This window comes from Kwoniella bestiolae, chromosome 3 (assembly GCF_000512585.2).
Source record: "Kwoniella bestiolae CBS 10118 chromosome 3, complete sequence".
NCBI classification, from domain to species: domain Eukaryota; kingdom Fungi; phylum Basidiomycota; class Tremellomycetes; order Tremellales; family Cryptococcaceae; genus Kwoniella; species Kwoniella bestiolae.
Genome location: NC_089243.1, coordinates 1,860,063 through 1,882,645, shown reverse-complemented (window position 1 = coordinate 1,882,645; position 22,583 = coordinate 1,860,063). Strand labels below are relative to the sequence as shown.

General features: G+C 47.7%; 10 protein-coding genes across 10 annotated transcripts; 4 read left to right on the top strand and 6 right to left on the bottom strand.

Annotated features, from left to right (window-relative positions):
• Window positions 1–445: 445 nt before the first annotated feature.
• Window positions 446–2,522, bottom strand: I302_105394 (threonine synthase; the record flags this gene model as incomplete). Its single annotated transcript, XM_019195253.1, has 6 exons — window positions 446–701; window positions 769–878; window positions 946–1,738; window positions 1,871–2,260; window positions 2,342–2,373; window positions 2,457–2,522. The coding sequence occupies 6 exons, from the start codon at window positions 2,520–2,522 to the stop codon at window positions 446–448; spliced, it is 1,647 nt and encodes a 548-aa protein (XP_019042966.1).
• Window positions 2,523–2,848: 326 nt separating this feature from the next.
• I302_105393 (uncharacterized protein) lies at window positions 2,849–9,419 on the bottom strand (the record flags this gene model as incomplete). The annotated part of the gene is made up of 10 exons (XM_019195252.1): window positions 2,849–3,226; window positions 3,286–3,601; window positions 3,712–4,887; window positions 4,939–5,150; window positions 5,314–7,457; window positions 7,511–7,666; window positions 7,727–8,752; window positions 8,807–8,917; window positions 8,975–9,079; window positions 9,293–9,419. 10 exons carry the CDS (start codon window positions 9,417–9,419, stop codon window positions 2,849–2,851), a joined length of 5,751 nt encoding a protein of 1,916 aa, XP_019042965.1.
• A 786-nt stretch (window positions 9,420–10,205) lies between these two features.
• On the bottom strand, window positions 10,206–11,524 carry I302_105392 (uncharacterized protein; the record flags this gene model as incomplete). Its single annotated transcript, XM_019195251.1, has 2 exons — window positions 10,206–11,372; window positions 11,417–11,524. 2 exons carry the CDS (start codon window positions 11,522–11,524, stop codon window positions 10,206–10,208), a joined length of 1,275 nt encoding a protein of 424 aa, XP_019042964.1.
• A 519-nt stretch (window positions 11,525–12,043) lies between these two features.
• On the bottom strand, window positions 12,044–13,091 carry I302_105391 (uncharacterized protein; the record flags this gene model as incomplete). The annotated part of the gene is made up of 2 exons (XM_019195250.1): window positions 12,044–12,924; window positions 12,995–13,091. The coding sequence occupies 2 exons, from the start codon at window positions 13,089–13,091 to the stop codon at window positions 12,044–12,046; spliced, it is 978 nt and encodes a 325-aa protein (XP_019042963.1).
• Window positions 13,092–13,915: 824 nt separating this feature from the next.
• Window positions 13,916–14,770, bottom strand: I302_105390 (uncharacterized protein; the record flags this gene model as incomplete). Its single annotated transcript, XM_019195249.1, has 1 exon — window positions 13,916–14,770. One exon carries the CDS (start codon window positions 14,768–14,770, stop codon window positions 13,916–13,918), a length of 855 nt encoding a protein of 284 aa, XP_019042962.1.
• Window positions 14,771–15,582: 812 nt separating this feature from the next.
• On the top strand, window positions 15,583–16,266 carry I302_105389 (uncharacterized protein; the record flags this gene model as incomplete). The annotated part of the gene is made up of 2 exons (XM_019195248.1): window positions 15,583–15,870; window positions 15,937–16,266. The coding sequence occupies 2 exons, from the start codon at window positions 15,583–15,585 to the stop codon at window positions 16,264–16,266; spliced, it is 618 nt and encodes a 205-aa protein (XP_019042961.1).
• Window positions 16,267–16,606: 340 nt separating this feature from the next.
• On the top strand, window positions 16,607–16,870 carry I302_105388 (uncharacterized protein; the record flags this gene model as incomplete). The annotated part of the gene is made up of 1 exon (XM_065870082.1): window positions 16,607–16,870. One exon carries the CDS (start codon window positions 16,607–16,609, stop codon window positions 16,868–16,870), a length of 264 nt encoding a protein of 87 aa, XP_065726154.1.
• A 102-nt stretch (window positions 16,871–16,972) lies between these two features.
• Window positions 16,973–18,479, top strand: I302_105387 (uncharacterized protein; the record flags this gene model as incomplete). Its single annotated transcript, XM_019195247.1, has 2 exons — window positions 16,973–17,122; window positions 17,421–18,479. 2 exons carry the CDS (start codon window positions 16,973–16,975, stop codon window positions 18,477–18,479), a joined length of 1,209 nt encoding a protein of 402 aa, XP_019042960.1.
• Window positions 18,480–18,934: 455 nt separating this feature from the next.
• Window positions 18,935–20,925, bottom strand: I302_105386 (uncharacterized protein; the record flags this gene model as incomplete). The annotated part of the gene is made up of 8 exons (XM_019195246.1): window positions 18,935–19,165; window positions 19,231–19,402; window positions 19,532–19,720; window positions 19,850–19,990; window positions 20,052–20,131; window positions 20,198–20,281; window positions 20,362–20,493; window positions 20,662–20,925. The coding sequence occupies 8 exons, from the start codon at window positions 20,923–20,925 to the stop codon at window positions 18,935–18,937; spliced, it is 1,293 nt and encodes a 430-aa protein (XP_019042959.1).
• A 514-nt stretch (window positions 20,926–21,439) lies between these two features.
• I302_105385 (uncharacterized protein) lies at window positions 21,440–22,497 on the top strand (the record flags this gene model as incomplete). The annotated part of the gene is made up of 4 exons (XM_019195245.1): window positions 21,440–21,485; window positions 21,571–21,804; window positions 21,869–21,934; window positions 22,064–22,497. 4 exons carry the CDS (start codon window positions 21,440–21,442, stop codon window positions 22,495–22,497), a joined length of 780 nt encoding a protein of 259 aa, XP_019042958.1.
• Between the last annotated feature and the right edge of the window lie 86 nt (window positions 22,498–22,583).

Sequence of the window (22,583 nt, the reverse complement as noted above, 5' to 3'; positions counted from 1 at the left end):
TACAGATTCAATATGACAATAGGGAGATAGGTGTATACAACAGCTCAATGTCGATATAGACAGTATTGTATCTGTTCACAAAGATAAGATGAAGATGAAGGAGTGGAGTTCTCAGAAATCGCATTCATGCAGTCTTATATACTATCCAGCCCAGAAACAAGGTTGAGAATGCACCGCATCTCTCCTCTCACCATGTAGGCATCCCCGTTGGTTCAAGCAAAGAATATTCAAAATCAAAGTTCAAATCACGATGCCACATTCGATGTATTCTGAAGTTAATTCCAAGTCGCAATGCATCCTATCCTGTGAAATGTTTACTATAATGCCACAAGGGCGAGGTCCGACATTCTATCCAACCCAATCTCACCTCCACTCCTACCTTACCCTCCACATCCCTCCTCTCCTCCACCTGAGCTTGTCCCTGTTCCACCCCAGTTCGGCCCACTTAGATAGACCCCTTCCCCTCACCGGGTACGACCTTCTCACCCTTCTTCACCCTCTCGATAAGCTCCCTCACACCCTGCTCGCCACCAACTTTATGTACCCTCTTCTCGAGAGTTTCCAACTTCTTCAATTCCTCAGGTAGGACGGTTTCTCTGAAGTTGAATTCTGGGAATTGCTTAGGGTTCAGGGCGAGCTCGACGGCTGAAGAGAATTTCGCGGGGTGGGCGGTGGACAATGTGACCCAGTATGAGTTTGGTCTGTATATTGATCATGATTAGTACAAAGTCGAATGACAATCACGGATATGCCCGAATAAGCACTTACGACTTCTTCTGGGATCGCTCGGTAGCGGCCAGACCGACGGCCGTATGAGGATCAACGACGTATGGACCGTACTCCTCCCGTTTGTAGTATTTTCTGATCTCCTCGAGGGTCTGCAGGTAGCGCAGCCAATCAGCATAGCTCACAACTTATCATGAGCAACTGAAGTGATGAACCCACCTGCTCATCCGATACTCTCTCCGACCAGAAATCCCTCGCGGCAGCATCCCTGATTTTCTCCCCAAGATCAACTTTGCCATTCTTCTTCAACTCTCCCATCCATCCATTCAGCCTTTCCTGAGCTTTCGTTCTGTCCTCTACCTGATCGTTGGTGGGGTTCTCGAGCGTATCCAACGCAAGGTAATATAACAATCTCTCGAAATTACTCGACAAGAGGATATCCATAGCGGGAGAATGAGTGGATTTGACGGAACTTCCAGCCTGTTGACCATCCGAAGAACCATTCACAGCGGCGGTCTCAGGAGCCTGAGAAGCGGGAGCCTCCTCAGCTTCGTATCGACCGGTTCTGAAGAATCGTTCGAGTATATCATTCTCGTTCGTAGCTACCACGAGGTGGTTCATGGGCAAACCCAATTTCTTGGCAAACCACCCAGCAAGGATATCACCAAAGTTTCCGGTAGGTACTGTGAATTGAATATCCCCTGATTCTCTAGCTTCGGCGGGTAATTGGAAATAAGCCGAGAAGTAGTACACTATTTGAGCCAAGATTCTAGCCCAGTTGATAGAGTTGATAGCTCCCAGTCGGTGGGTGGAGTTGAACTCTTTATCTGAGAAGAGGGTTTTGACGATAGATTGACAAGTGTCGAAATCTGAGTTTTCAACTGCGACGCAGTATACGTTTTCATCGGGTACGGTTGCCATTTGAGCTTCTTGGATGGGGGAGATTCGGCCGTCAGGGTAGAGGATGAAGATGGTGATGGATGGTTTGGAACGGAGACCGTAGATTGCGGCGCTGTAGCACATAAGACTTAGCAAGGTCTATGACAGAGATAGCATATTGATAGACAGATGGAGGTCTCTGACACTGAGCCATACGTATATGAAGAGAAGGGACATGATGATTGTAGTAAAAGCAAAAACTCACGACCCAGTATCTCCACTAGTAGCACCAACAACAGTCAACTCCTCCCTCTCCTCCTTCCCACTCTTCTCTAGTGCCCCATTCCGTCTCTCCAGGAAATACCTGAAAAGCTCCCCCAGGAATTGCAACGCAACGTCCTTAAAGGCCCAAGTCGGTCCATGCCAAAGTTCCAGTACCCATTCCTTGTTTGCGGTCTGTCTCAAGGGGGTGGTAAGCGGGGAACGGAAGGTGGAGTAGGAGGTGTTGATTATTTGTTTGAGTTCGTCCGAGGGGATCACGTCGGTGGGGATGAAGAGGGAGAGGATCTCATGCGAAAGTTCGGGGAAGGAGAGGGAGGCCCATTTGGTTTGCCAGTCTTGGGGTAAGGTGGGGATATGGGTGGGGATGTAGAGACTATCAATAGGATATCATTATCAGCTTTAACATTTTCCAGAGTCTGGACTAGTCGTGCGAGGGAACATGAGAGACACTCACCCTCCATTAGGTGCTAATCCAGTCAAGACGGCCTACATCCACTCAAAACATCAGCACGTTTGACCTGAACAACGAGGTAACGGTAATTCCGTTCAGACCAGACCGCCGAACTCACATCTTCAAAAGACAGAGTCTCAGATCCACCTCGAGTGGAGAAGTATCTCATCTCTGGTTGTGACATTTTGATAGTGTGGGTATATCAACTAGATATATGGATGATTTTTTACAAGATAGTTGTTACAAGATGTTGTTTCGATTATGGCTTTTAACATTTCAGTCGCAAGCTCAAGTCGGCTTTTTCTCCCGAGTCAAGAGAGAGTATGTTATTACGTAATCAAATAGTTTGAATGCATGTCATTGTATCTTCATCGAATCCCTATATGATGCTATGGAATGGCCATGAAAGCTATAAAAAGTCAAAACCACAATGAGAAAATGCTATATAATAACCTTATAACCCTATAAACCTTCTTATATCCTAAGCTAACCAAACGCAAAAAGAACAAATCACGCAGCCACACCCGCATCCAACCCATCCAACTTCTTATCAAACCTCTCAACAGCAGCCATCTGCAAAAGGTCCAATCTATCTTCGTCGACCAGACAGTTTGAAGGGGGCACCATCGATTTACTAATGTACCCCGCGTTATGAAGAACAGCTGCGAGCTGGTACAATGGACTCAGCATTTCGCTGAGACTTGCAACCTGTTGGCTATTGCTCTTATCGGGGAATAGAGCGGGTAGTAGTTGTAAGACTTTGGGCAGCGTCTTGGAGTGTTCAGATAGGGTTGATGACTCGCGAGGATCGGGATTGGAACCGGACGATACCACCGAGGTAAGGAGTTTGGCCGTGTCGGATGTGAGGTCTGCCCAGTCGAGGTATAGCTATAATGATGGAAGGGGTCAGTCATCATGTCTTAGGTGTAGAGTAGCGCCGAACCCACCTTCCCACCATACTCCCACCCCTCCGCACCCTTCCCTTCCAATCCCTCGCACAACCGTCTCAACAAGGGCTTATCATCCCGCAACACAGCTTCGGGAGCCAACTTGCCCACTAAGACTCTATGAGCTCTATCCCATAACTTCGCTTTGAGCAGAGCATGGTATTCTCCCCAAGCATCTCCAGAGGCGCACAAAGAGGCAGCTCGGGATTCGTGGATCCATTCGATAGGGATTTTCAGCCGGTGAGTGAGGAAATGTTCCGCTTCGGTAGTAGGGGAAGGATGTCGGAACATCAGTTCTCGGAGGGATTTCTCGCGTCTGCGGTGAATATATCAACATATCAGCGTTTGTCCATGGATACGAATGGCGAATGCCACTATCAATGACGGGGGTAGAGGACAAGCAAGAAGCAGAAAAGAATAGCTCACCCCTCATTCGTCTCCAAATGCAAAAGCACAAAAGCAGCTTTCGTCCACTCCCCATTCCCCTCCAACAAACTCGCATAACCCTGAGTCAACCCATCCGCCGAAGCTGAATACCCCTCTTCTTCCCTATCTTCGAAATCTCTCTTCTCTAACACTCTCGAAAGGAGTAAATACAAATGCCACGATAATCTAACATCGAACGGTGAAGGAGAGGTATCTCTCGATTTGAATACCTGATCTAATGAGATGGTAACGTCGGAGTAGAGTTTGATAAGATTAAACAGGATATCGGTAGGTTCGTAGGTCGAGTTCCATTTTCTGATTGACCCGGAAGAGGGATTCTCCAGGTAATTGGGTAGAGGCTTAGCAGGAGGGCATGAAGATTCTAATGCCGAGGTATAAGAGGATACCACATCGCTAATGGTATCTTCGAATCTGTTGCCATACCACATATGTAGACCTAGTGATCTCTTCCAGTCCAATCCTTCGGCAATCAACACATCAGGACATCCATCCGATCCTTTCGACGAGTCGCCAGGGGAGATATCGGTGATTCCAGCTAAGAGGGCGTACAGCTTTCTATACCCCTTGGCAATTAACGGATTGGCTTTGTATTTCGACCAATCTTCTAATTGCTTCATCAATTCCTCCCTGAAGATCTCCTCCCCTCCAGCTTGAGAGATTAAAGTAGCAAGTCGCATATCCCCTCCGTCCAAGGCGGATTGCACAGCTCGTTCAACCTGATGTCCACTTAGATATGTGAACACTTTAGCTGGTCGATCTTCACCATTCTTGATTAGATCAGAGTCGACCGAAGGTGATACCGCATCTTCGAGCCACTTGGATAAAGCCAACTTCCTTCGTATCGATGCTACACGTTCGACCAATTCTTCAGGTGAGTCGGCAGGAACTTTCAGGTCGAGCTCATCGAAGAGAGCAACACCAAGCCTGAAGATGCTAGCTTCGTGAGATCGATCACCGGCATCGAAACGAGCTGCAAAGTCGCGAAATCGGATAGCACTGTCGATAGCGGCGTATGGTACACCGTCGAGTGTTTCCACTAAAGTGTGTTCGAAGTGCAAGGAGAGTAATCTTTGTGCTTTGGTGTTTTCAGTCTTGGCATCTTCGGCGAGAGTCTCGACTGTTTCGATATTTATGATGGCGTTTGGATCGGTTGTACTGAAGAGCATGATCAGCGTTAATCACCAAGGTATATATGACTGCACTCACATCGTCGCGTTGGGCGCACAAATCTTCCCAAAATGAACTAATTGTCCATTTGGACCCCACGAGCATCTAAAAGATCTCCCCAATGCCAGTCCAGCATCCACTTTGATCCCCTCATCCCCCTTAGCGATACTTTCTGACTCAGCGACACGAGCGTATTTTCTAGGTTGTCGAAGTTTGGGTGGGCTAACTTGAGACTCGCCGAAGGAGGTGCGCTAGAGGTGTACGAAGATCAGCATCGCGTTCCATCGGCGAGGTCAGAAGGTGGAAGATAAGAACACGATGTTCTTCTGATGCATAATGTCGACAGCACGGAAAGCAGAAGGACTAGAGGGAGAGTTCCTCATCCAAAATATACTAAGAAACACCATAACCCACCTTGACAGCCCTCTGATCAAGCGACTCAATTTCCTCCCCGGCCTCACCAAAAAACGAATCTTTGGTCCTCTGCTTCAAATCCCTCTTCCTTGCACCTTCCTTACCTAATAAACCGTTCGGTTGAGAGGGTTTCCCAGCGAAAAAAGAAGATTGCATCTCCCTCAACTTCTTCATCCCTTCAATCCCCACTTTCGACTTGATAGGTTGATCCCAAGTAGGTAACGGGGGCATCTCCTCTTCGTCCTCCTCAATTTCGAACGTATCATCTTCCTCCTCCTCTTCTTCCTCTTCGAACGATTCTTCCTCCAACCCCGAATCATGTTCACCTTCCGAGTCGCGTAATCCCTTAGTGGGAGGCAACATATCCTCGTCCTCGTCCTCTTCGCTCTCAGGAGTTCTAGATGGACTTCGGTCACTCATAACCTTCTTCTTAGGCTGAGGATCCATCTCCTCATCCTCATCACTCTCGTCAATCCCATATCTACTGAAATGCTCAACCTTGAAAGACCAAGTTCCATCATCGGTATAACTGACAAACTCGGTATTGGGGATATTCTTGACTCGCTTTAAGAATCGGACGTATCGAGGGTCCGAGGAATCTCGGATAGGTTCTTTGGTAGCTTTATCATGAGCGAAGACATTTTCAAGGGTGATTCTAGCAGGAACGTTTAATCCTTGGCCCTGAGGTGCTTTCGCAGGGTAATCATCGGGATAAACAGATAATTCAGATTGATCGAATACCACGATCGTACCGAGTAAATCTTCCAGAGGAGCCAAAGTGAGATCAACAGGTTCGAGGAAGGTGACCTCGCCGAAACCTCTTCGACCAGCTGTGAAATTGTGTAATTCAGATAATTCCTGTTTGCTGAGTTGACGCAATTTGTCCATCTTGGGTTTGCACCAGTATTCGCCTTTCTTAGGCGCTCGTTCTGATCCCGAGACACGGAGAGATGACTCGGCAAGAGGAGCAGTCCGTCGGAGGGGTGAATCGGAGTTCTCAGATCGACCATTGCCATTGACGGCTGGCGGGTTGAAGAACAGAGTAGCAGGACTGCCGGGTGCAATTGCTCCTCTTTCAGGTGTGGGCTGAGCAAGGCTTCCAGTAGAGCTTTTAAGCGCTGATTTGCCTAGAACGCTTTCAAGCTGATCTCCACTTCCACCACCACTCAAGACCTTAGGGGTGACAGTCAACTTCTTGATGCTGGGTCGAGGGACAAAGGCGTTAGGGGTAAGAGCGGTATCGGTCAGGCCCTTGTATCTATCCGGCGCAGCGGGTGAGTTGAGAATGCTGGATCTTCCAGGTGAGCTGACACCGCCGAGAGGTGTTCCAGATCGAGCGGGACTTTGTGAGCCAGTGAGGGGAGAGGCGAAACCTCGGAGCTTGTTGACCTTCCCTTTGGTGCTAGGTGTGAGACGGTAAGAAGAAGCGGTGAGAGGTGGAAGAGCAGGCTTCTTAGTCTGCGAGCCGTATTCGAGCTTTTGACCAGTGTACTGGAAGAGCTGGTTATTGCCGTAGGGGTTTTGGTCGATGGAAGCGGTGAGTGAGGGTTGTTGTTGTTGTTGTTGTTGTTGAGCGGTGGATTGGCCAAGACCACCAAACATGCTTCCACTGAGGTTGGATTGTTGAGCGGGTTGAGCAGTAGTGCTACCGAAAAGACCGGTAGAAGCGGGTTGAGATTGCCCGAGGCTGCCAAAGAGTCCACCAGTGGAACCAGTCTGAGCTGGTTGTTGCTGTTGGTTTTGCTGGCCAAACAAGCTGCTTCCTCCGAACAATCCTCCGGCAGGTTTGGCGAGAGAGTTGTTTTGCTGTTGATTCTGCTGGCCTATCGCATTATTGGTGTTACCGAAGAGGCCGGTACCCGTGTTACCGGTATTACCAAACAGACCACCAGTCTGAGCAGGTTGCTGAGCGGGTTGAGTTTGACCGAACAATCCACCAGTCGCAGGGGTGGTTGTAGCGGGCTTGGCGCCGAACAGACCACCACTCGTGGATGTATTACCGAACAAGCCACCAGAAGCGGGCTGTTGAGTGTTCTGTTGCTGAGCAGGCTGACCAAATAGAGAAGTGCTAGGAGCAGCGGTGTTGTTTGTGTTACCGAAAAGACCTCCAGAAGCAGGTTGAGTGGTTGAAGATTGGCCAAAGCCTAAAACACCTACAATCAGCTGAGTCGTGCGCACAAGAGTGAAATTGACTCACCTCCAAAGGTAGAGGTAGGAGCTGCAGGAGTGGTGGTACTTCCGAACAGCCCTCCAGCCGGCTTGGGCGCTCCAAATCCACCAGCAGCGGGTTGTTGTTGGTTTGTTTGACCGAAAAGACCGCCAGTGTTTTGTTGAGGTTGTGATGTGGAGTTTCCTATGGATATAGGCGTTTATCAGTCTTCCAAACCAGTCTGTTGCTACACAATGTACTCACCAAAACCGCCGAATAGTCCACCAGAAGCAGGTTGTTGTTGTTGTTGTTGGTTTTGCTGCGTTTGACCAAATCCACCAAACCCAGTAGTACCTGTATTACCAGTCTGACCAAATGTACCAGAACCAGTGGTGTTACCAGTAGTACCGAATCCACCAGTCGTACCAGCACCAAAGGCAGGTTTAGCTTGTCCGAATCCTCCAAAAGTATTGGTCGCAGCAGGTTGCTGTTGTTGTTGTTGGTTGTTCTGACCAAAGACATTGGAAGTGTTCCCGAACAATCCCCCGCTGGTACTGTTTTGGTTTTGAGCAGGTTGACCGAACAATCCCCCAGTAGTACCCGTGGTGCTTTGACCGAAAGGTGATTGAGTTTGTTGTGGTTGAGATTGTCCAAATAATCCTCCAGAGTTATTAGCAGGAGTTGACCCAAAAGTGTTGGTGGTAGATCCAAAGGTGTTTCCTGTACTTCCAAATAACCCTCCAGCAGGCTTAGCACCGAAGGTTGAAGTTTGCTGTTGTTGCTGTGGCTGACCAAACCCTCCAGCAGCAGGTTGACCGAATCCTCCTGTCGCAGCACCAAAAGTGTTAGTAGGCTGTTGACTCGCTTCTTTACGATTTTGCTGATAATCCAAAGCCCTCAGCTCTTCCCACGAAACTCCTCTATATGGCGGCATTCCAGTAATGGAATGGAACAGATGAGGAGGTCCGTCTTTACCCATAGCAGTGGTTGAAGGATCACCCTGCCATGTTGGGAAGTACGCTGGAGAGGCGGTACCTTGAGCAGGTGGTGGTGGTGGAGGACCATCAGCACGGTAGGTTTGAAGTTCATTAGGACCCTTTAATACATCTTGACCAGGTGCGGAAGCGCCAAAGGTAGTGGTAGGTTTTGAACCGAAAAGCGTTGATGTAGCACCTGAGCCAAAGGTCGAGGTGGTAGCTGGTTTGGCACCGAATAAACCACCAGATGTATTTTGCTGGGTCGAACCGAAACCCCCACCGGTGTTGGTACTTCCGAACAACCCTCCGCCAGCTGTAGATATCGTCTGAGCGTGGATCAAGGGATGGGGATAGTAATAGGACTTACTGTTCTGCTGTTGAGTCTGACCGAAAGTAGATCCTGAAGCTCCGAAAGTAGGTCTAGACGCACCAAAAGCGTTGCTTTGCTGTTGGTTTTGTGTGTTTGCACCGAATCCACCTGTACGATCAAGGGTCGGTGTGAGTGAAGAAGATGGAACGAAGTGAGCTGACTTACCGAATGTTGCTCCGGCTGTTGATGTGTTTCCTCCTCCGAATAATCCACCACCTGTATTTTGTTGAGCAGGCTGACCGAATCCTCCAGCGTTGGTCTGACCAAATCCTGAGGGTGAAAGGAGAGAATCAGCGGATAGTCTTTTGCGGTTGACTGGATGCAACAGCATCTGACATGTGAGGAGTATAGAGTGGTCCAGTGCGAAGGTTCACAAGGATTCACAAGCGACGGTGTCTCCTGTTGATCCAGTCCGGGAAGCCCAATTTATTTCCACTTCTCCAAGCGATAACAAATATCTAATAAGAAATTGCCCGAACTCACCTCCAGTATTCTGTTGCTGCTGACCAAAACCACCTGTTCCACCTCCTCCAAACAATCCTCCACCACTCTGTTGGTTCTGCTGTTGTTGCTGATTATTCTGACCCCATGACGAAGTACCTCCGAACATTTTATCTCTGTCTATTCTCTATTCTCCTTGACGTCTCTAGTCCTTCTGCACTTCCACGCCTGAAACGTGATTCTTTAGGTTTTAGGATTCTGGGAGTGGATGGACACGCTGAGCAGCTTGCAGTTCAAAAAGCGAGCTGATCAACGTCGAGGAGTAGGTATGAAGTAGGGTGGCGAGGTATGAGGATGATTGAGGATTGAAACAAGGTTGTATGTAGAATTCACTGTCATCATGTACTTGTACATGTCAGAAAGGTTCAAAACGCGTGGTAGGATCATCTCAGTATCTCAGCGGCGGAGTTATCGGCGTTATACCTTTGAATGGCTCATCACCATACCATCAGGGTTGGGATGTGGCACTATTTCTGGATTAATGTCGCGACTGATATTGCTAGATGAGAACTGTAAGATTATGCTCACGCAGGATGCAACGGTAAGTGTTCGATATACCATATATTGATCAGCAAGGGAATGGCTACAGGACACAACAATCGGAATGGGATGGGCATGAAATAGGAAAACATATCATCGAAAAAAACTACGTGCAACTGATCACAGGAGGTATGAAGGATGTTGATGAAATTCCTTCCCACCTTCCCCATTTCTTAAGACCAATCACTGACCACAGCAACACCTTCGCCCTCCAATCTCGCTTCCCTTTCATTTTGATTCTTAGCCCGCGGCCTAGCTTCTATCCCCTTACAAAGCTTAGGTGATTCAGTGTACGCATCCCTGAACTTGAGCCCATCCTCCAATCGAGCAATCTTCATCGCCATCTCCTCAATATCTACCTTCCAATCTTCATGTCCTTCTCAGTCTTGTACCTCTTCCTATCAGCTTTCGCCTTCAGCTTCTTCATTGAAATTTTTCCCTCTGATGGATCCCTCAAATCATTCTTGAGCTTGGGACAATTCTCCTCCATATACAGGTATCGGCTCAGACCGTAGATTCTGCACTGGCGCTCCTCTTCTACCCTTCCGTTCTGCCGGGCCTTGACCCCCGATTCTGTCTGAAATGCCCTGTCTTTCTTGAATTCGAGGTTCTTCTCATACGCTTTGAGAGCTCTAACGTGCTCCTCCCTCTCTCTCGTCAATTCAGCCTGCACGGCGCTCCTCTCTTCCCGCTCCACCTCGTACTTTACTCGTATCACCCTGGCATTCTCTCTCTCCTGATTCAGTAGGCCAGACAGTCGTTGACATTCCAGTTCAGTAGATGATAACGACTGGCGCAGGATGTCTGAAGTCATTGAAGCCGTTTTCAATGCCATATCTCCTGTGTTCGATGGGGAGGGTGGATTGTGGATGTGAGTCGACAGCGCGTGACTAGTAGGATGTCCAGTATCGTCCTGCCCAACGAATACAGATGGGGTATGTAAATAACCTGGATGATGGGGATATCCCGCGTACTGAGGTATAGGGTGTACATGAGGCGGCGGGATGGCTTGATATTGAAGATAATGAGGATGCTGGCGATATTGGGAATTTGCGTTATTAATATAAGGGTGTGGAGGTGGAACTAAGTAGGGGTCCGCCGGGAAATGGGGTTGGTAAGAGTACGAGTGTGGGTGTAGAGGGGGATTGTTATATGGATGAGTAGAGTGAAAATGGTGATTTGGTTGTCGAGCGGAATTATGTTGGCGCTGAGATGGGATAGGAGGGGAGGGTGGTAGAGCAGGACTCGTACGCCAAGAAGGTCGATTGGCGGGGGTTGAACTGACTGCTCGAGCTCTGATAGGCGGAGTATTGGGTGTAGGCGTAATCACTCGAGTGGTGGATAGAGGAGTATGAGATTTCGATGATGATTCTGCTCCAGCAACGTTTAATTCACCTTTCCCACTTCCATCGCCACCAGACGACTGATCCTTCCTCAAGCGCTTTTTGCTCGACCTCCAAAATTCAGCTTGACTCTCCGTCTCATCGTCGTCCGCCTCTCTTGAAGACGACTTCTTGGCCCCCTTAGAACGAGCACGGGTGTCATTGCATTCGACTCGAGTTTGACACCTTTCTCATGTAATATGGGATCAGAAGCCAAGGAAGCAAAGAAATCATCCCCTTCTTCTCGTTCTCGCTTGATACCAGAGGAGGTCAACTGATTAGGTGGGTTCATGTCCTCTTTGACTGGCGTCGAAGTGGTGATCGCTGTAGTGGTGTGATGTGATGACCTTGGCAGAGTAAGATATAACGTTAATAATTATTATTTGCCTTTATGATGTTCAGACGGGTTTGAGGGTTTGATGACGGACGATAGTATATGATATGACGGATGATCCCAAGATGGTGACGGTCAGAGTGATGTGATCATGAGCTGGTGGATATCCGATCCGATGTATCAAGATGGGTGGATGCTATGCGACCATTACATGAGCTGGAGATGCAATGGACATAAGGACAAGAGTGAGGAATGTGAGAAAATGAACAGTGCTCAGTCACTCGTAGCACGCGTCATGATTGGTTTTGTGTGGTATCAGGTATCAGGGTAGAGATAACCAGGTGGGAATGACGTTAAGGTTGATATTCAGTCTCCAATACATCACGTCAACTTCTCATACCTACATATTCCAGACTACAGACTATAGACTACGAACGACAGACTACATGATAAACTACCACGGGAGCAGAGTCAACCCTAATGAGCCTGAAGCACACCATTTGCCCCTCCATCCACCTCTCCCTTCTTCTCGCTCGGAGCAGCCCTTCGTTGTCTCCCACTAGTCAAATACAAACTCGCCCTCATCTCCAACAACGGATCATCAGACGGTTCCACCCCCTCCACCCTTGGAATCGGATCAAATATAATATTCTTCTCCAACTCCCTATCCTCCTTTACTTCGTTCAACTCAATCACACCTAACTCTACCCTCTTCCTTGTTTCAGGCCATTTAAGTGTAATATCATTAGTCGGATCTCCATGCTCCCCAATCTGAACTACAAGTTTCATCTTCACACCACCACCACCACCCACGGTTTGTCGGAGGGTATCGTACAGATAATTCTCTCCCTTATCTTTAACTTCCTCATCCTTTAGAAATACCTCTTCAGAAGAGAAGGGGTGAAACTCATATCTCACTACCGTAATCTTCCCATCCCCATTAACCAATTTAAAAGCGTTCAGTCCAAAATACTTCTGCAGCTCGAACCCCTCAGGGAATGGTTTTGCCGCCTCGACAAACTTTTTCGCCCCCTCATGAGTCTCAAGGAACTGAAGGATCGTTCCCCCTCCCAACGCACCCAGGAACTCAAGGAACTCCTGCCCCGTTCGAACAGGGAAGAAAGGCGTGGAGTGCGAGATGATATCGGTATGTTGTCGTTGGCCATACATGAATCGCACGGCCAAGCCACGAGGGTTCGAGTTGGCGTCTGTATCGGGTATTTGGGGGATGCCGGTCGAGTTGGAGAATCGGGCGATAATCTCCGTAGAGGGGCGGGTGAAGTGCGGTGCAGATGAGAGTTGGGAGGCGAGGGGAGTGGGGGTGAATGTCCCGGTGAGGAGGAGACCTTTGGCGTGGGCTATGTACATCATTCGAAGAGGATTATTGTATCAGCTGTGCATGAGATGCTTTCGTAAGGGTATACTTACCAGGTCGATATCCCGGTGGAGTATGGAAAGCGCCCTTAAGTCCTTCAACCAGCTTTGTGCCCGTTTCGACGATAGTGGGATCTTGTGATTGAGGCATTGTGCGATACTATGGTTCAGTGTATACTATGTGTGGTTGAGTGCTTGTGGATGGGTTGAAGTATCAAGGTGGACGTTGGATGGGTGGGAAATTGTGAAAAACAATGATTCTCATAGGTCGAAGAACCCCTCTTATATACCATTACAACGGGGATACGGCTTACTAGTATGCATCGTATGGTGACACGGCTTATTTAGCATAGCGCTGTGTATGTAAGTCACCAGTATGGATTACTCAGTCCATGATTCGCTTTATTCCAAAGGAAGATGAGTGTGTGTACATGCAAGCATGAATCGACTGATGAAAAGATAAGGAAACGTGTTCGAGTATAATAATAATAGATTCGTAATAAAACACGGGAATCATTTTATCACTGACAAATCAGGAACGAACAATGAGTAATCCTACCGTAACGTTACTTGCAATTGGGGGAGTGCTATTATGATTGGCAATCATCCATCAATCATCTTCAGAATGTATGCTCGTACTTGATGGACATATAGATTATAGGATGTCCGTACATATGCACAGTACTGTATTCATGGTACCCTATTGTGTACTACTGTACCATCCCAACCGAGATGAAGTGAGGTGGGTGGATGGATGGATGGATGGTGCAAATCTCGCGGACCATCAATGATCGAATGAGGGTTGTATGTCCTGACGCGCGAATACAGCAGAAGCAGAATAGACGGCTTTTTTCCTTTTCCGAGAACAACTATCGCATGGTAAGCTTATGAAAGGCTTGATAAGGGAAGATGAGAACCAAGGGTCCTATACTGATTGTGTATCTGAATGCAAAATAACTCCACACTCACCCTCATCTAACACCTCGCAAAAGGATGTCTATCCCTCTCCTCCGCATTCTGACCCAACTCCAAACCCGATATCCTCCTAGTCCTCCTAATCGTCCTGTCCCTCCTTGCCTTGCTAGGCGACTTCCTCCCGCTGACTCCCATATTCAAATCACCCTCAGGAGAGCTACTCCGTCGTCTCTCCATCTCAACCACCTCCGGCGTCAGAGGCTCCAAAGGTTTCCGTAATTGTTTTGACTGATGATACGCCTCATGATACCCATTACTCCTAACATTCTTCTCCCAATTATCAATCCGATTCCTCACCGCCTGATCTATCTCCCTCAAGTAAGGTTTCAACCCCCTCGACCAACATATAAACTCATCCCTCTGAAGTCCCATCAAAATCTTCAACGCCCTCTTATTAGCCTCCCTCAAATCATCCATCTTCCTTGCATGATCCTCCTTCATCCGTTCATTCTCCCTCCTCAACTTCGCATTCTCCTCTTTCTCCACCTTCAATTGGTATTTGATCTTCTCTAACTCCTTGAGCTCCCGCTTATGATCCTCCATCAATTTCTCTACGAGATTCAAGTCCTGCGCCGACCGACGGGAGTCAGAGACGTTCCGCTCTGAGATGGAATGTTTCAGGAGGTGCAGATCGTTATCCACCGCTACGCCTAGGTATTTTGACTTCACCCGTGAGGGGGGTATAGGGACCTCGTCGCGGGAGGTGTTGAGGTCGGAAGTGGTGATCAGGTCTGTGAGGAGGTTGTCGAGTAGTGTGGCTCGGGGTGGTCTGGGTTTGGAGGAGGGGACGGAGCGGGAGAGGTGGGCGGCGTGGGGTGGGGGGAGGTAATATGTGGGTAGTGTCGACGAGGGCATTTTGATCGGGGGCAATCAAAGGTTGATTGAAGCCTTCGTTAAAGATGTTGGGAATGTACAGTATGGTTGATCGTAACGTGTCAAGATTGTTCAGTTTGGTTGAGTTGTTGCTGTCGCTGTATTATATCTGTCTGTTTACAGGGGAATAACTCAGGATTGGTATATAGTAAGAGTAAAAATGTTCTCAAAGTTACAACATCGCAAGATGCAAAGAGAAGATATATTCGATTGACGCTGTACTCGACCTTGACGACGTCTCTCTGACTGTGTGATCTGATTTGTTTACCCCTTCAAGCACTGACCATCAATCTCAATTTCGAATCGCTTTGACCCGTTGACACTACATTGAACCGCACGGACGCATCCGTCATGTTGAGTGATGATGAGGTACAGTACATCCCTTGGTGAGGCAATGGTTGATGATCTCACTTTCAAGCCATAGTCATGTCATCTTTGAATGTGACCGCTTGATGGATTAGATGAGATGATGATTAGATGATTAGAGTAGATGCAGTAGATGGAAAAAGACACGAGGCAAAAGTACATCAGATCACCTCTTGACGACCATCAATCTCATTTCTTTGCGCAGCATACTGAACACATCAACTTGACACTACGATACCATCAGTTAATCCATATCTATGTACTTCCTTCTTCCTTCTTCCTTTTGACTACTTCACTCAACACACGTCTCTTTAGAACATATTAGTCAAACAATATACCACCAGTACCCCGTAAGTTACTTCTATAACTTACCAAGCAAAGGTTCATCACGAGAAAGGAAAAGCTTATCCAGTATCAACAGACTCATCATGTCCACCCCTCCCAAATCATCCATCTATATACCCACTACCCCCCAAGACCCAAGAAAACACCTCCGCTCGCCAACCAAACGACCTCGACAGGACAGTCCCCCTCCTACACCACCTCTGACTGCTTCATCGTCTGCCAGTGACACTCACCACAAGGCGTATCTCACCGAAGGAAATATCAGCGAGGGATCCAAAATGTTCGACACACTCGAGAATAATCTCAACACAATTCTAAAATCTCGGTACGAGACCGACCCGATATATCAAAATTTACACCATCAAGCGAAAGTGGCTATGGCCGAGAAAGAAAGGTACATGTAATCTCATTGCTCCAACAAACGACAAGTTCTTCAGAAGATCGCCGAGGACTTTGTCTCGTTGAAGAAAGAGCATGATGCTTCGGTGAAAGAGCTGGTAGATGAGAGAATGACAATCGTCGAGCTACAGAGAGCTCTGGAGAGCAGGAACGAATTGATCGATGAGAACAGGCGATTGAAAGAGGAGTTGGGGAGGATGGAGCAGGTGAATCAGGATCAGAGGAGTGAGTATGCGTATGGGATGAGGGAAAGTATCAAGGAGAGGAATAGGTTGGCGGAGGAGAAAGCTGGATTGGAACGGGTCAGGTTGAGGTTGGAGGAGGAATTGCATTTTTGTAAGATGCGGTTGGACAGGGAGAGAAGGTAGATCGAGGAGTGGAGGTATGCTATCCTGTGGATCATCTTGTCTATATCATATATCATCTTAAAACAATTTTGGTTCTGAATACTTTTATATATACTACGCGTCTTTGGCTGTTCTGACTCAACTTTAAGAGGTCCATGCGTCACTTCAACTAATGTTCAAACTGAGAAACGAAATGTTTCATTTGCTCATGCTTATCTCACATACGGATCTCTATCAGTCATACACTACCTCGTACAACCAGATATTCATATGATCACTCATATATTCTATCACTCAAGCATTCCCCAACCCTAAACACCATCACACATCCCTCCATCTCACCCGCAGCTACTCCACAACGATGAACCCAACCACAATCGACGACGACGAGGAGCAAGACATAGCATCCTTCCTAGACCACGTCTGCTCCCAATCCACCCTTAGTCCAAAGAAGAGCCAGAACAGTAAACCGACAAAGTCAAAATACCCCTCCTCATCATCCTCTCCCTCCAGCTCTCAACCTCTGACTCCCCGCGTATCTCTCACGCTCAATCTCAAGAGACGCTCAATCTCAAGAGACGCTCAATCTCAAGAGATCCTCATCATCATCTACTGCCTTGGATAGAGATAGGACCGCTAAGAAGACGACGAGCGATTTTTTTATAGGGATTCCCCAATTAGGTGATAGGTGAAGAATCATCTTGCCAATAAGTCCAAATCCAACTCGATGGATAGTCTTTCACCGCACCCTCAAGCTGCTCGAATCTCTCGTCCTGAGTTATCGACTCAGGTCGTACCTAAATCTCAATTGCCTTTGGGAAAGAGATCACAAGCTGGTACCAAGTCAACGGCCGAGACTAAAGTGTTCAAGGAAATTGTATCTCGAAAATAACAAGGCAAAAGTACGAGCATATGACAAAGCCTTGAAACAAAAAGCCTTGATAGCTGGTATACATGAGTTATTTTATACATGAGTTATTTTACCCTTCCGAATGTGCTAGTACGTCTTCAGCCTCAACAGCTGGATCCGGGTCCGCCACATCGGAACCCTCGGCGTCAGCTTCGGCTTCGTTAGCTTCTCAGTCCAGCTCCGCAACCTTAAGCACCCCCACCACTTCAACATAGCCAAGTATCATGCCTTCCTCTACAGCCAGTGCGCGACCATAATACTCCAGTCCACAACGACCCCTTCCCAACTCCCTTCTCAATCTACTCACCCCGTTCTACACCCCTTCCCACCCACATCTACCCAAACCGAGCCCAAGTCTGCCGCATCGAAACGTACCAAATCTACCAAGAAAGCACCCGCACATACTCTGCCTTATGGTCATGCCCCTATATTTCCCCCGTTACCTAAACCGTCGCCTTCGGCAACATACGAGAGCTATCCTCCTGCGCCTCATCCCCCTATCCCTCCATGGGGACACCCATATCCCACCGGAGCAGGGTATCATCCACCACCTGCGCCATATCATCACTCGATAGGAGAGTACCCTATGTACCCCACAGGTACATACCTGAATCATCCTCCTCCAATCCCAATATCATCAAGACCTGTACCAACAACATATACCAAACAATCACCCATACCCTCAGATACATCGTCCGACGCCAATCCAACCTCATCCTCGCCGGCAGACCAAAACGAAGAGATCAAAGCATTATCAAAAGACAACACCCTCCTTCGACAATCACTTCAATTCCTCCAAACCAAGTTTCTAGAGCGGAACGGACAATTTACCAAAGAACGTCAAGCGCATGCCACCACCATCGAAAGGATGAACAAAACCCAGAACCAAGTGCAAAGGGGATATCAACTCGTTAAATTCGACTGCGATACGCTGCGCAGCGAGAATCATACCCTAAAATCAAGGACAAATCGAATTGATGAATTGGAGAAGAGCCATAAAGGATTGAAGAAAAGAGTTAACGAATCAGATAAGACTATAATAAGATCTACGAGGGATAATCTCGCGTACGTAAGAAACACCGATAAGTTAAAGAAGGAGGTGAATGAGAGTAGAGATGCGTTGGCCTTGTCGGAGAGAGTTGGGCAACTGCAGAGGGAGATACTTGGTGGGTATGTGGAGGTGATGAAGAGAGCGAAAGGCCAGATTGAGAGGTGTAATGGGAAGATCAAGGAGTTGGAGTCGAAGAATGACGAGTTGGCGTCGTTGGTTTTGAAAGCTGGGGCGGATGAGGTTCAGCAACAGACTGAAGTAGAGGAAAAGTAGATTTAATTGAGGAAGGGACAGATTAGTGCAAGGTGAATGGATGGTGTTGCTTTGTTCGGATTTGTATGTTGTTTGTCTGGTATGGGATGTTAGGTTCAGATGCTTTGTATTGCTTGTACTGCTGATTGATCTTTCTAGGGATCATTTTATGACTATATTAATATGACTAATGCCTCTGCCTGTTCTAAGGAGTCAGTCTTTCCAAAGTGTGCAGTCGAAACTCTCGTGTCGCGATGCTGATACTGGTATTATAACTCCTCCTGACGAATCGTACAGACGGTAAGACAATGCATCATACTACCCACAAAGAACGATTATACAGCTATATACAACAGTCATCTACATTTAGTTCTAGATCTATCCATTCCATCTGCACGAGATGATCACCAATCGCCACCGTCACACTCAGCGAAAAGACCCATATCACCTAAAGCTCACCAAGAAACGTTCACCCATCACCTCTTCAGACCAGCTATCAAACCTTGATTCTGTTGTTGAGGCTGTGCTCCAGCGATGGGGTATCCCTGTTTCCCACCTGCACCAGGCGTAGGCGGCTGGGCATGTTGAGCTTGCGGTGGTCGACGTTGTGCTTGTGCTGCGGGTGGGGGAGGTTGACCGGATCCGGACTTTGGCTGTTGTTCTCTCGTCTTCCAAGCTGTTCGTATCGAGTCTGTCTTCGAGAGAAGCTGCATCAGAAACATGAATCAGTCAGTGATCCTGCTTTCTCATCATGCACAGAGGTTTTACCCACCGCATCAAGCTCCACCCCATCTTCTATACTGATCAATATCTTATCCACTATCGACTTGTGATTCCCGTTGTTCTTATCGTCTCTTATCCTCAGCATCTTCCAGTACCCATTCTCGGTATTCCAGGTGACCTCTACAATACGATCATCGAGCTGCTCGCCCGATTCTTTGATCCTAAGAGTAAATTATATTGATATCAGCCTCTCGCAAGCTCCAAGCTAATGTTCTAGATAAGACACAGATGCATGTGATGTGAAGCAGAGAGGAGACATGATTGCCAAGAGGAAAGAAACGATTGCTCACCTCTCCCACTCTTCATCCTCCATTCCCATCATATCGAAGTACTCATAATCATCGCCTCCGAGCCATGTGTAAAGTAGAAACTCGGGTTTGGCGTAATAATCAGGTTCGTCATGGTTCGCGCTTGAAGGTGGGAATCGCAATTCCAGCTTGAAATCTATCGAGTTTTCAGAAGGTGGTTTCCATTTAAGGCTGTTGCAGTATAATCATGGGCATTGTCAGTACAATGAGCTCTTGAAAAGGAGACATGTATATTGCAAGCAGGCAGTGTTGTTGAAAGATATGTCAGAGATCGACATTTGTGAACCAGATATCACTCACATATTCTCATCCGTCCCAGGTACATACTCCGTCTCCGTACAAGTGAATATCAGTCCATCATGACCATGTTGCAATTTCGGTATATGTACTTTGAGAACGTGCCCGAGATGGTATGATAGTTCTTGCTCTTTCGCCACAACCCTATAGAGTCGGAATGTCAGCTGCTGCGTCTCCGATATGGACCATGACTAAGTTAGCTCACTGAAAAGGTAAAGCATCCTTCCATTCTGGGAAATCGCGAAGGGACTTTTGAAAAGGCGTTATCACCCATTCTTTCAGTCTCTGTATACATCGCATATATCAGCTTATACTCTACGTCGCGGCTCATTCAAGCATAGAAAAGCTCACACCGTAACGTGATAATAGCGATCGCTTCATGATGTTATCGCCATTTATCACCAGGCAGTCGAACGCGTAGAATCGTAGTGTTTCCTATCACACCAAGCCCGTTAACGTCAATTAGCTGTTGTTTCAATTGCGAGAAGAGTGCCCAAAGCTTGAAATAAACTCACGGTTCCCGTCTTGGGATCTATGTCTATCACCAATTCACCATCCAGTATAGTCTCTCCCAGGGGATTCCCACGATTTTCGTGGTGTGGGAAATGTAGATCTTGTACACTAAAGTAACGTTCTTTCCTGTCAATCTATACGAAGGGGGATCGCATTATCAGTATTACGATCCGAATCTTGCGAGCTGTACAGTCTGAATGGGACCAGCATATATCATATGATTCAAGCCAAATATCGACTATACCACTCCACTCCATCTTCACGTGTTATGAAGCAGAACAACGAGATTGTATTGTACTCACCAACCACACCTCCTGATTCCCCGTCATCCCGTTCATCACAATAAAAACCAATATCCTGACCCCATCAGACTTCTCACACACCCAGAAATTCTTATTCTCCAACAACTCCAGAGAGGAAGTCTGGAATGAGACGGGCTGAGAACCTGGGAACTTGGGTTGGTTCAGTCCGCACAGGTCAGATACTCGTTGGGTTAGGAAGGCTTTGATTTGAGGGTCGGTGAGTTCTATTCCTGGGATGGAGGGGATGGGAGTGTGGGATGGCATTTTGGTTTGGGGCCGGGGGTAGAGAGTGAGAAGGAGGTGCTGGTGTTGGATGTGTTACTCTTCACTGTTCGAGGTATATACTGCAGTTACTTCTGTCGTGTGCTTCTCTCCCTGCTTGTCTCCGTGCTGCGTGTGATCCTTATGTTGTAGCGAGATGACTATAAGTTGAAGGGAGGGACCAAGCATTCATGTAGGATAGCACTAGTAACTCTATTCATTCACATATTTATATTCACGTTCATCTTGGAAATGGCAACCACAGTTCAAACTCAACTTTCCCAATTTGATTCCGTTATAACAATGTGACTGGCATTCCGTCGGAAGGAAGTGGAGGTTGATATCTGAATCGGATCCGATGATGAGAACAGCAGATGTGGTGACGTAGAGCGGTCCACAAATGGTGTAGACCTATGTATTCTCATTCTCGCATTGTACTTATACTCACTTCATACGAATTATCATCCTACTACAACATCCACGCAGACACAACTTGGTATCAGACTTACAATCGACAATGCCCCTCAGAGAAGCCGACATATCCGCAACACCCATCGACGATGGTACGTTCTGCGTTCTGCCCACCCTCCTTCTCATCTCTGGTTCAGACCATACATCAAAGCATTATACTAACCATCTGACCGATAGGCTCCCTCACCCCCCTCGAGGGTTCATCCCGATCCCCCACGCCCAAGGATCGATCCAACCAACCCCGTTCACCCCAGCCCAAATTAGTCTTGTTCGATCCCCGATCAGGCCAGCAGGAGACGATAGAGCTAGGCTCAGCAAGTAGTATATTGACTCTGGAGGATTACAAGCGGTTAAATCGTAGGACGACAGAGAGGGGTATGATCACTGGTCTAGTGGGTGGTGGTGTACTTAGTAAGCTATCTCTTCCAATTTCGCCCCTTGGAAAAACGTAGCTGATGGATTTACTGGTTGATAGCATATCTGGTTAAGAGGTTTATGCCCAGGACGCCATCTAGGAATGCATTATCTCTCACTTTCCTATGTAGGTTTCCTCTCCCCCTCTCTCATCTCAGTCTACCAAGGTCATGTCCGCTATATCTCTTATCTTCTATAGCATGCATGAATTAACCCTAGCATTAACCAAGCTGACCACCCCACCCATGATCAACAGTCTCATCAGCCTTTATATCTTACTCCACCTCCCGTGCCCTGCTCATCTCCGAGATCCTCCGTGTACGAGCTCAAGCACGGTCCAACGCACTAGCCAACGGTGAAATCCCAGATAATGCCCCTCCCTCAGACCCCATGTTCTCAGGCTCAGGATCAGACGCTTTTGGCGGTAATGGTATCTCACCGAGAGATCTCAGATCACCAGAGGGAGAAGCTCGGAACGAGTCCAGTGGTCGATATGTCCCTCCTGGGTATAATACGAATCAAGAGGGAGGTATGCGAGGGAATGTACGAGATGAATTGGCCAAGTTGGGTGGTAAAGTGCCGCAGCAGCGAACGAGGTATCCCAAGGGAAGGGGGTTGGAAGGTGAGGTGGAAGAGGAGAATGAGATGAGGGATCCGTATGCTACGCCTGGGCAGCCAAGGCTGGGATAGAAGGACATGAGAGTCGTTTCCAATCTCCATCGATCTGCCCAGTAAGTAATCAGAGATGTTTGATCGGAATACGGTTCATCACCATG